Source organism: Cicer arietinum, chromosome 3, assembly GCF_000331145.2.
Source record: "Cicer arietinum cultivar CDC Frontier isolate Library 1 chromosome 3, Cicar.CDCFrontier_v2.0, whole genome shotgun sequence".
Taxonomy (NCBI): Eukaryota; Viridiplantae; Streptophyta; class Magnoliopsida; order Fabales; family Fabaceae; genus Cicer; species Cicer arietinum.
Window position 1 is genome coordinate 57,180,189 of NC_021162.2, and position 13,492 is coordinate 57,193,680.

A 13,492-nucleotide genomic window follows, 5' to 3' on the forward strand; every position below is an offset into this window, starting at 1 on the left:
GATTAGATAATATATATAATATTTAAAATTTGAAGTAATTTTATTGATTTATTTAATTAAAAACTTAAAATTAACTAATTAATAAATTTATTAAATGATATTAAAAATTATTTATAATATTATATTAATTTATCAAATATTTTATATAAAATGCAATAATTAAGTTATATTTTATCTCTTATTTTATCGATGAAACATACACCGCATAGTCTAGTTTACAATTAGAAAAAGAACCAAGCCCATCAAATTAAGCTGGTTGCCATATTTGTTGAATTTACAAGGGGACGCCAATTAATTTGTGTGTGTGGAGGATGACTAAGACTTGGTGGGTGACAAGTGAGATCCACTAGCTTGTAGATTTAGGTGGGGAGGGTGATTGAGAATTGCATGCTTGTGATGTGAATGAATAAATTAATTAACACTATCAAAACACTTTCTTTCCATTTAACCACTTTTCTTAGTACATAATTTTACAAAAGATAGAGGAAATGAGAGATTAACATGATAAAATTTAAGAAATAAAGGATTATGTAAATAAGTGTTCTTAAATAAAAGGTCAAGTGTTTTAAGGACAATTGTTAAGAAATTGAAAAATAAAATTAAAATGTTTTTAATGTATAAAAATAAACAATTCAAGTAGTTGAATGCACTAATTTAAAAATCATATTTTCATTTTTAGTGTCTTAACAACTATCATAGAGATATTAATTAGCATTTTCGAAAAATATAAAATATGTGTAAAAATTTAACTTTAAAATATTAGAGTTAGCCGGATTTGATTGTTTTAGAGACATCATTATTGAATCTAAACTTATATTTTTTATTTAATTTGGATCGGTTAAATCTTCTTCTTCTTTGAAAGTCAATAGATCTATTATAATGATTTAACATAGGTACATTTTTTTTTATAAATAATAATGAATATCACAATAAATTTACACATAATTGCGAAGAATCATGTTAAGACACAAGATAAAATATTTAATCTAACAATTTTGATATTTCTCAATTAAATTAAGATTTAAAAATAACATATGTATAACTTTACTTATCACACCTTTCTAAAAATCCACATATAATTTTGGAATTATATTTTTTTTATGCAAAAAGTTATTTTTGTTTAGAAGTATATATTTTGACCAAATAAAACTATGTTTTTCCTGATGTGTGTTTCTCAAGTTACTTTAAGGTCATGTTTCAGAGTTTTAAGAGAAAGTGAAAGACGCAATATAAATTTACACGTGAATTTTTTTCATTGGACAAAAATCCACCGATATTTAAAAACAAAAAAATCTTTGATGGGTTTTAAGGATATTGATTTTTTTTTTAAATTCATTACTTCTATTTATAATACTCCTTTCCTTTTTATCAGTTACAAATAGATTAAAATGAAAGTAAAATAACAAAAACTTAACTACATAAATCTTACCCAAAAAAAATCAATAAAAAGAAAAGAGATAAAAAAAGTTATATAACTCTTTAATTGAACATTATTTATTTCGTGTTTGAACTCCAAATATTTTAGAGTCTTGTTTCCCATATGAACGAAAAGTATTTGAAAATTAAATAATTTTATTTATACGAAGTATTGTATTTGAAAGTTAACACAATAAAATAGATAAATAATATTATATCTAAATTTGACAATTTAAGTTATTTATTTTATTTTTAATTTTATGGTAATACAATCATTATTGTTTATAATTATGTTCAATTATTTGCAAACATGTATGGACAACAACGATATTTAGTGTAAGGGTTGTAATATTTAGGCTAAATTACATTTGTGGTCCCTTAACTTAATTTCAGGTAACGTTTTAGTCCTTTATCTTTTTTTTTCCCGATTTAGTCCTTTATTCCTAAAAATATCAAATAAAATATGAAAAGATGAGTTTATTTGAAGATTTGCGTTACGAATTTGATGAAATTTGTATTATATTGAAGAATATAATTAATTTTATGAGTTTTGATTGAATTCTTTTTTGAATTTTTGTATAAAAAAGGATATCATTGTTGAAATTTTAAAACATAAAATATCAAATTGTCACTTAAAATTAAAATAAAGGACCAAGTCGGGAAAAAAAAGATAAAGGACTAAAACGTTACCTGAAATTAAGTTAAAGGACCACGAATTTAATTTAGCCTAATATTTATTACAAGTATTATTTATAAATGCAAGAGGTATATTTTGGTTAAAAGATGAATTTTCAAGAAAATAATTGAATCTTCTCACAACATTGTGGAGGATTTTATACAAAGTTATAATTTGTCAATGACAAATACAATATAGATATGCAGAATTGAAAAAAATGACAAACTCTTTATGAGATAAATTAGGTCACATAGAATCTAATGTTGTGTATAAAGCAAGGATACCTGATAGGCACAAAGTTGACGTGAAAGTAATAAACGAGCCTACGCAAAATGGAGAAGAATTTATAAATGAAGTTGCTAATATTACTAGAACATCACATGTGAACATGGTCTCACTTTTAGATTTTTGTTATGAGAACAAAAGAGCACCAATATATTAATTCATGTGAAATGATTCACTAGGTAAGTTCATTCCTAAAATTGGATTTCTTGATGTTGTTTGTAATTTCGATTTGAACATGGTGTACCAAATTGCAATAGGAATTGCTCGAGTATTAGAGTACCTCCATCAAAGATGTATTTCAAGGATTTTACATCTTGATATCAAACTGCAAAACATTCTTTTGGATGAAGATTTTTGTCCAAAAATATCATATTTTGAACTAGTATATGTTAAAGAAATGATAGTATTGTGTTTGTTGAGGCAAAATATTCAATCAAGTATTTTGAAGATAAACAAACAAGTTAATTAAACTCTAATCATGATTCTGACTATGTTGATGTTTAACTTGTGTTATTGAGTGTTTTATTCAAAGATAGACGATAAAACACATTCATACAACATTCAACAATCAAACCATGATATAAATCAAAGAAACATTGTGCCTTAACTAAACTGAAAACTTTTTAAGATCATTCTGGTTTACCAAAATCATTCTGGTTAGTTCATTTTAAGTATAGAACTAGAATGAATCATTCTCCATAATCTAGATCTTAAAATAAAATAATAATAACACTACTCAAAACTATACACAAGCCCAAAAGGCTAGCTAAAGGCTCAAAGAAGCAAAAAAAAGTATAAAGATCAATGACCATATCAATCTCCAGATTGATAAGCTATGAACAAGTACAACTATGACAATAAGGATGAAAGGACATTGTTTCTGCGTCTTTTGCAGAAAAGCTCAACATGACTCTGAGACAAAGAACTAACATCAAATAGCTGCAAAAACCCTTCAGTCGCATTTTTTATTCACCACAAAACCAAGAACGTTCTGGTTACAAAGAAGAACGCTCTAAATTAAATAACACACATGTTTATTAAGTCTCACTATGAGCACATGCTTATCTTTAGGTTTAGTAACGGCTATATTGAGTCATTTCTAACATTCTCCATGCCTATAAAAGAAGCATCAAGGTGAAGACAATTGCAACAATTTTCTGTGCAATTATTTCATCACTAAAACGATCATACTCGAGCAAACAAAACTCTTCAATCAAGCAAAAACTTTAGCTCTCTATTACTATATTCAATAATCTCTTTATTGAGTTATTGTTGATAATCAATCTTAAACAAGCGTAGAGTAGATTCTAATCCTACAGTCTCTTAACATAACATCATTCGAAAAATTGTGTGAACACAAGAACGTTCTTGTGTGAAACAAATTAGTAGAAAAATTCACAAATTATAACTCACATATTATTATTATTATTATTATTATTATTATTATTATTATTATTATTATTATTATTATTATTATTATTGTTATTATTATTATTATTATTGTTATTATTATTATTAATGTTATTATTATTATTATTATTGTTATTATTGTCATTATTATTGTTATTATTATTATTGTTGTTGTTATTATTATTAGGGTATTTATGGAATAAATATTTGAAACAACTTATTATCAATTTCATATTTATTTGTTTATTATTAATTTATAGTAAATTAAATTCTTTATTTATAGTAAAAATAAGATATTATTTTAAAATTGATTTTCTATAACTATTATATGAGATAAAATTATGGCAACGACGTGAACCCTGTACGCTTGCGAAAACATGAGTATTTTATGCGTTGTATTAGGATGTCCACTTCATTCCAAAACCCCAAGAAAGACCAAATCCTTCACACTATCAAGAGAAAAGTGAATTTTGTATTTGAAACACCTACATTCAATATTATATTACAATAATCTTTAACCCAACATTTCTTATCTCGTGATTGAACTCCAACTTTTTAGAGGCTCATTTCCTCTATGAGTCGAAAGTATTTAGCTATTAAGTAATTTTAGTCATATAAATCATTGTATTTCAAAGTTTACACAATAAAATAGATAAATAATATTATATTTAAATTTGACAATTTAAATTACTTATTTTATTTTCACTTTTATGTTACTATAATCATTATTTATAATTATATTATTTGCATACATGCAGGGCAGCAATATTTAGTGTTGGCATTATTATTTATTGTGATTATTATTTGTAAATGTAAGAAGTATCATATTTTGATAAAAAGATGGATCTTCAAGAAAATAATCAAATCCTCCGACGATAATGTGGAGTATTTCATACAAAGTAATAATTTGTTTTTGCAAATTAATGTAAATATGCATAAGTGAAAAGAATGACAAACTCTTTCCGAAATAAACTAGATTAAGGAAGGTATGGTGTTGTGTACAAATAAAGTTTACTAGGTGGTTGTAAGCTAGCAAGGAAATGGAGAAAAATTCATAAATGATAGTAGAAAATCACATGTGAATATAGTCCCACTCTTGGGTTTTTGTTATGAAAACAAAAGAGCACTAGTATATGAATTCATGCCCAGTGGTTCACTAGATAAGTTCATTCATAAAAGTGGATTTCCTTATATTATCTTTGATTTGGATTGGAACACGTTGTACCAAATTGTAATTGGAATTGCTCGAGGATTAGAGAACCTCAATCAATGATTTATTTCAAGGACATTACATGTTGATATCAAACTCCAAAATATTCTTTTGGAAATATTATTTTGGATGAAGACTTTTGTTGAAACATATCTGAATTTGGACTATCTAAGATATGAAAAAGAAAAAATAGTATTGTATCCATACTTTACACTAGATGGACTATATGATCCCTAACTCCTGACGGATTTAGTCGAAAGAAAGAATAGTATTGTGTCCATACTTTACACTAGATGGACTATATGATCCCTAACTCCTGACGGATTTAGTCGATTGTTTGGTGGAGTTTATCACAAGTCTGAGATATATAGTCATATCATATTTGATTTTATTTGTTTATTATCAATTTCAATTTTATTTGTTTATTATTAATTATAATAAATTAAATAATTTATTTACAGTATAAATAACAAATTATTTTTTTAATTGATCTTATTTAACTATTATTTGAGAGAAAATTATAATAACGACGTGTACCCGTGTCTGCGTACAGAAGCATGAGTACATTACGAGTTGTATTAAGAAACCCAACTCATTCGTAAACTCCAAGAAAGACCTAATCTTTCACACTAATTCTATCAATTGGAAATTGAATTTCATATTTGAAACACCTACATTTGATATTATGTTACAACAATCTTTAACCAAACATTACTTACCTCGTGACTGAACTCCTAATTTTTTAGAGTCTCATTTCCTCTATGAATAGAAAGTATTTGCATATTAAAAATTATGTAATTAAATATTAGGCATAAAATGGAACACACATTCCAGTTGTCGCGGCCTAAAATTTCGAGTTTTCATCGAATTCAATGGAGTCGCCACCAAAATTTATTTTAAAATAGGGAAAATATTGGGAAACCCTTAAAAATATAAAAAAAATAAAAATGGTCTTTGAAACCAGATTTTGAGTTCGGGAGTCGATTATGCGTAGGGAAGGTATTAGCATCCTACGACATCCGCTAAAAACGGTTACCTATAATTAATTGTGCAAAATTATATCAACTTAACTATATTAATTTTTCTTTATTATTAAATATAGATATAAAATTATTTTTTATAAATATGATTTTTTGAGATAAAAGCGCGTTTAAAAGAGTAAAAAAAAAGGGTTTTATCATTGTGCTTGACAAGAGTGTGATCTTGCTCCTACGTATCTCCTAGTGCGATGGAGAAATCAAAGCTACGTAGTTCTTGGTAAAAAATGTGAATGCGTTGACTGCTTTTAAATAAATTGTATTTTGTTACTTAAAAAAGGTTAATTTTGACGAACATAAAAAAACTTGTTTGATTTGAATAATTATTTTAAAATATGAGTTTTAAGACGATCGAATTGTACAACTCGTGTCTCAAAACTCAAAGAGTAAAAAAAAGATGTCACATCTAATTTTAATCCTTTTAAGAAATTTTTTATTTTTAAATTGAGTTTTAAAACCAATAAAATGTTTAACTTGTGTCTTAACAACTCCAAAATTAAAATAAACACATCTAATTAATTAAATTTAAAAAAAGTTTGATTTTAGATCTATTTATTTATAAAAACAAATTTTAGAGCTACTAAAATATATAATTTGTATTATGTAACTCCGGGATTAAAAAAATGTTATTTTTAGTTAACTTTTTAATAATTTTTTATTTTTAATTGGTTTATAATTTATAATTTATTAATTTATTTAAAAAGATGAGATTTAGAACCACCAAATTGTCACAACTTGTGTTCTAATAACTCAAAGATTAAAAGATGTTTGATTTAGATAATTATCTTAAAATATGAGTTTTAAGACGATCGAGTTGTACAACTCGTGTCTCAAAACTTAAAGAGTAAAAAAAAAAAACAAATGTCACATCTAGTTTAATACTCTTAAGAAATTTTATTATTTAAAATTAAATTTCAAAGTAAAAAAAAAAACAACTTATATTAATATCTCCAAAAAAAAAATACGTCATATCTAAATAAAAAAAATAAAGAGATAAAAATATAATAATTATTTTTTATATTAGAATTTGATTAAATATTAAAGCATGTATATTTTAAAATAAAAGGCAATGATCAAACTAAAAAAAAAGGTTAGACCACAAAAAACGTAAATGGGCTGCGCTGCAAATAACTGTGGCCCAATACCTTCAGAAAACTGATTTGTAAAACAAATCCTAAATTGAAACAAGGCATAGGCAAAAACCAGAGCGGCGGCTAGGCAATGAGGGTCGCAGATCAAAGGTTTCAAAAGAGAAAAAACAGAGCCATGCGAACTTCATCATCAAGACCGTAAATAAGAGAAAAAACCGAGCCATGCGAACTTCATCATCAAGACCGTAAATAAGAACGGCGTTGGAGTGAGGCCGCTGGATTAGGTCGTTGAGGAAGAAGGGGAGTCAGACGAACGGAGTGACCAGGAAACACGGTCGGCATTTCGGCGACGACAACGGCGTTCAAGGTTTGAGTTTTTTAATCATATTATCTATAACATTTTTTATACTCAGATCAATAATAATAAACAAATTTCATCTTTTATTCATAACTCAAACTCAACAGATTGATTAGAAAAATGAAAAAAATGAATAAACGAAAATACCTCTTAATCCTTCTATTTGTTCCTCTGTTTCTGTAGGTCTGCTTCAGTGTATTATTTTTTACAAATTTCTCTCCCAAAAAGAAAATCTACTCTCTGTTTTTAAATTTCGAATTCTTTTTCTCTATTTCCAAAATTCTGAATCTGTGTTTTGTCTCCTCTTTTTTCTTTTCATTTCAAAACTTCAAACTCTATTTATAGACTAAAAGTAAATTAAAGTGGTGAATTCTTCTGTTCATTAGATAAAATCATGTTCTAGATTTTGTAGTGTTTATTGCAAAATACAGATTTTGAGTGTAGAGGTTACAAAGGAAGGTTATACAAGTAATACCTTTATTAGTATATCTCAATCAATTAACTGGTTTTTAATATGTTTGTATTTGTAAATGCTGTAAATACAGATAATAGTCAAGCAGATAAAAGGATGTAGAATAGAAGATGAAGGTGAGGTTGAGTGTTAGCAGGGTGGAATGGATTGGTGTATTGGGTACTGATGTGTTGCCATGCCAAATCAGAAACATTGTTTTTATTGTAATTCAATTCTTTTATTTTATGTAAAATAAAGATGTTTAGATTTTTTATGATAATTGTAAAATATATTATTATTATTATTATTATCATTATAAATTTATTTTATTTTATAGGACAAAATTGAGGTACTACACCAGTGGCTAGCAATCACATGTTTAAGAAGAATATGATAGTGAAGGAGAAAAATAAACCAAAGTTAGTACTCAATTGAACTATTTCATCAAACACCACAAAAATAATTTTGTTATACTCAAGTTAGAGAGTAAGTTAGTATAAACAATTGTTCATGTCTCAAGGTCTTCTTAAATCTTGGACATACATTAGGAGTAATTATAAAATAAATTCACATTTAATAAATAATCAATCGATAATAGAGAAATGTGTACGACAATATGAGCTTTAATTAATGTTTGTTTACTTTTGAAACTTTTTTTTTTTGTTGATGAAATGAAATGTAACAAATGAAATGAAATTGTACTATATGAAGAATAGAAAGAGAAGAGATTCAAGTGATGACAACTAAGCAAATAAGTAAGATAACACAAATAAAAGTGAAGTGGCATAAAATGTAATTATATGTAAATAAATAGTTTGAGAGTCTATTTTAATATATTATAATATATTCTTATTCTTATAACTCGCTTGCAAAAGATATAATTAAATGATAAGAAATTCAACAATTCAAAAGGGATTCTTGCTTTAGCAAACTCAAACTCATGAGAACAAATTCCATTTATTCAATATACAATAAAATGCACCATCAAAAAACAACCCCTTGAATTCTGTACCAATATAGGACACAACTTTGTGATAGAACATGATTTAAAATCTTAGAGGTCTATTCACAAAGTCTTCAATTAAAATGCCAAGCCACTGCAAACATTTTCTTCCCTCCTATCTGGATGTCACAAAATAATCGAAAATGAACCAATAACCAATGTATTGAATTTGGATACAACCATCCTTCATTTATGGAAGAAGCCAAAATAGGCCAAAGCCTGAAATCCAATTTCACATAGTTAGATATAGTTACATAAAACTTTGTACAAAATTAAAGGATTATATATATATATATGTCACATAACATAGACTTACCTATTAGGCACTTAAAACTGCATCAGTGACCGACTTAATATTGATCTTAGTAACATCATTTTGGTCTGTGCAATAAGAGGAGATACAAGTTTTAGATATATGAATTACAAATTCAGAATTTATAAGAATTGTTATATATTTTGACTATATTGTAAAATTGGGATCATGATTTTAAATTGTGGTTCACAACTGCAATTGTGATCACAATATAACGATTTAAGAGATGTCACAATGACAATTATAGTCGCATTGATCACATTTTCATAATTTTATCATAATTTAAAAGTTTGCAGCGTAACTGCAAGAGCAATTTAAAATCATGTTTGGGATAATTAATTAATTGATTATACATTATTTACTTACCTGTTGTGACTGTTCTTTGTACAAAGAAGCAAGCTCCAATAACAAAGTAGCAAAGCAAGAGAATAACCCCTTTCATGTAGTGAGAAGTACCATCCTACAAATAATAAAATTGTATAGTTTTGTGATCAATTCTAACATTTCATTAAGAGATTGAAACTGAAAAAATACAAAGTAAACTTTTTTGTGTTTTCTTTCTTTAATTGAAATTATTGCATGTTAAACATACCTGTAAAGTGAAGGCTGTAACTATAATTGCCAAAGCAAGAGAACCTGTCTCAAGGAGGTTGAAGTTCAAGTCCATGTTCACACCCATTATCCAAGCAACAATCACACACAGAGGAACCTATATTTTATCATATTAATTTTTCATTACTATTCAAATAAAAAAATTTATATGAAAGTATATATCAATTCACATTTCAAAAGGTGTGAGTATAATATTTACCACAAACATAGCAATTTGAGTAGCTGAACCCAATGCAACACCTAAGGATATGTCCTGCATTCATGAAATTAAATACTTTAGTTTATATACTAGAATAGTGTTTGTTTTTTTTTTTTTTTTTTTGTAGCTGAACCCAATGCAACACCTAAGGATATGTCCTGCATTCATGAAATTAAATACTTTAGTTTATATACTAGAATAGTGTTTTTTTTTTTTTTTTTTTTTTTTTTTTTCAAATCATGAACTTTTTATAGCTTGGCTTATATGAGTTTATGTATTAGATGAATTCTCACAAGCTTGTTCTTGAAAGCAAAAATGATTGCTCCTGCATGTTCAGCTGCATTGCCTACTATTGGCAGCAAGATAATGCTGAGGAAGCTCACAGATAAACCCCATGAATCTGATGCATCCTGTTAAGAATGAAATATTTGCTATTAATTATAATTGTTAATATAACATATCTATAAGCTCATGTAACCTTGTTACAATATAAAATCCGTTTAACCAAACTTTTTTTAGATTAATTTTCATACACATGTAAAAAAAGTTTTACAGATAAATCAACATCACTCGTATATGTGACTTTAAAAATAGTTATGATTAAAGTAAAACATTTTCAATGATCTGATGAGAGTGTAAAAACTTTTAGACTAACTGTATATATAAATTAAATCATTTTATTATTATAGAAATAGCGTATGCATAAGTGTTTATTTGATAAACACTTATTCAACAAGTGCTTAATTGAGCTATTTATTCAAAATCACTCCAAACTAGATCTTCAATTACCTCAATTGTATCCACCACATATTCAGACAACAAAGCAATGAACACAGTCATTCCAGCCAACCAAGCAAATCCACTCCAAAATCCAATCACAGCCTGTTCATCTGACTCATTGTTCTCACCTTCATTTTCCTGTCCAACAATGTATCATGTTAATTACAAATACTTTTATTGTAATGAATTAGAATAGCAAATCAACATTTCAATCATTTTAATGGTTTAATAGAAAGCATACTTCTTCAGCTTCAAATAATTGTCTGTGTGTCCATAGTTGAAAGATTAGGTAAACAAAATATGCACCCAACATAACAATGCTAGCAGATCTTGACAAGTAGAGGGAAGGTTCAACAGTGAGATCAGCAGAGGGATCACTGTATCTGAATAGTAATGGAAGCAAGTGGCATAACAATGCCAAAAGCAGCATAAGTGAGTTCACATCTGCTTGTCTCTGCAAAATCAAGAAAAAAAAAATTCAATGATTAAGAACATTATTTCACTATAGAGAAATTAAAGAACTAAATTAGATTAAACATGAGGTTTTGAAAAAAGGCTGCAACTGTAATTAAGGTTGTGATTATGATTCTAAATTGCAGTCGCGGTTCCTGCAAATAATAATATTGCAGCAAAATGTGGCTGATGCGGCTGCAATTTAGAACTATGACTGTGATATTAATATTTTTTATGTCTTTGCAATTGCAACACAACTGCGATTAAGGGAAAAGGGTCCCGGTAATCTTAGGTAAGTAAAGTCTGGTCAATTATTGTTTCAGTCAGGATTCAACTCGGATTGTTCTGAACGATTCGTCTTTAACTGAAGCTCAATAACCACTTGAGTCGAATCACATGGTTAAAAATTAAATTAAAACTATCAAAGTGTGACATGGATTTTTAGGGTCTTACTCTGTCATATTTTTGTTCCTGTCCAAGATTTGCAACGCCACCACAAAGTAGAGAGGTTCCAAGAACAAGAAGAAGGTTTGAAAGGACAGAACCCAAAAGTGAATACTTAACCACAGCAACTTTGTTGCTAGTAAGAGCAAATATTGCTATAATGAGTTCAGTAACATTCCCACATGTTGCATTAAGAAGTCCTCCAACTGTAATTAAAAATACATAAACCAATTAGCATCATAATCAATTATACTAGAGTGTATTTACCAATAAACCCTTTGATTTTACTATTAATAACATGAAAAGTGTAACATGTTTTGTTTGGCTATAAAAAGAGTCTAGAACACGTGATTGGTACAATTGGATGAGAAAATCAAAGGTGATAGAGAGAATTATAATTAAATTATTCAACAATGTTTAATTTTTGTTCCAAAATGAAAATTAATTAGTAGTAATAAACAATTTTATACCTGTAGGACCAGTGTAGAATGCAATTTGTCTGGAATATTGGAAGCAACAATCACAAACAGAGAAAATAAAACAAGAATCAGAAATTAACCAGAGAAAATGAAAGATTAATAAAAAATAAACAAGGGTGTAACAAATTCATAGGATTCCTTACTCAGTGAGGAAGCTCACACGTTCAGCAAGTGGAGTAAGCCCAAGCAAGCTCAATATAAAAACCCATGACTGTTTGCAATAATAATAAGAATAAAAAAGTAATTATAAATTAAAGTAAAAACTAAAAAGAATAAATTAATAAAGAAAATAAATTAAGAGAATGAACTCACTTGTCCTAAGCCAAAGTAATGAGACAAAATGGCAGCAGGGATAGCAGGAAAGAGAATGGAAAGTTTGGTACCAAGAACAACCTCTTGGAGATTAACCAAAAAATTCCTAAGCAAAACACATCGAACCTTAGACACAAGAGTATGATCAGATTTCTTGCGTAAGGAAGAAGAAGACATGTTATGTGCTGTTCGACTTCTTCCATGTCCATGTCTAGCTTCCTTTGTCAAAACCTTTGGATTACCATTCTCCAATAACCATGGTTCTTGTTGTATTTGGCGAGAACCCATTTTTGCAACAAGACAATATGTTTTGTATAGTACAACCTTTGTAACTGTCTCACTTCGTCTATATAGCTATTAGCTACTACTATCTCTTTACTGCAATCTATTGTTTTTCTTCATCAATATGTATATTTATATCGTATGCTTGAAAACTTTTATTCTGAAAAATTCCAAATTTTGAGACCTTCCGGGAAGCTTCGTTATAATATTTAAGGATTTTTTTTAGAATTTTCTATTTTCAATTTATGAAATATAATAAATAAATAATTTTTTTTTAATTTCTGTTTTGATCAGGATTTTTTTTTATTGTGTGATAACTACTCTTTCTTTATAATTAAATATACGCAACACTTTAATGTATATTTTTATAGAATAAAATATAAATAAATATCTCAAATTTCTCTTTTATTTAATGATGGTATATTTTTAAATTATTTTTTCTTTGATTTAGCTTTTTCTGTTTTGAATGATTTAATTTATTAATTAGAAGAGTAATTTAAATAATAGTTATTTTGTTTGTTGAGATATAGAGTAAATGTAATCAACTATTTTTTAATATGTATAATTTAATATATTTTACTTATAATTTATTCTAAGTATTTTATTTTGAAGGAGTTGATAGGATACTGCAGTTATCAATACAAAAATGAGTTGATAGAATACAATTTACAATCATCTCAT

At 27.1% G+C, this 13,492-nt stretch overlaps 1 protein-coding gene across 1 annotated transcript; it reads right to left on the minus strand.

Moving 5' to 3' along the window:
* Positions 1–8,830: 8,830 nt before the first annotated feature.
* LOC101512695 (vacuolar cation/proton exchanger 3) lies at positions 8,831–12,936 on the minus strand. Its single transcript, XM_004492386.4, has 12 exons — positions 12,530–12,936; positions 12,361–12,428; positions 12,209–12,237; positions 11,748–11,944; positions 11,083–11,295; positions 10,851–10,979; positions 10,355–10,471; positions 10,062–10,115; positions 9,843–9,959; positions 9,617–9,710; positions 9,254–9,318; positions 8,831–9,156 (listed from the first exon to the last, which is right to left on the minus strand). Exons 1-11 carry the CDS (start codon positions 12,815–12,817, stop codon positions 9,257–9,259), a joined length of 1,368 nt encoding a protein of 455 aa, XP_004492443.1. The 5' UTR covers positions 12,818–12,936; the 3' UTR covers positions 8,831–9,156; positions 9,254–9,256.
* Between the last annotated feature and the right edge of the window lie 556 nt (positions 12,937–13,492).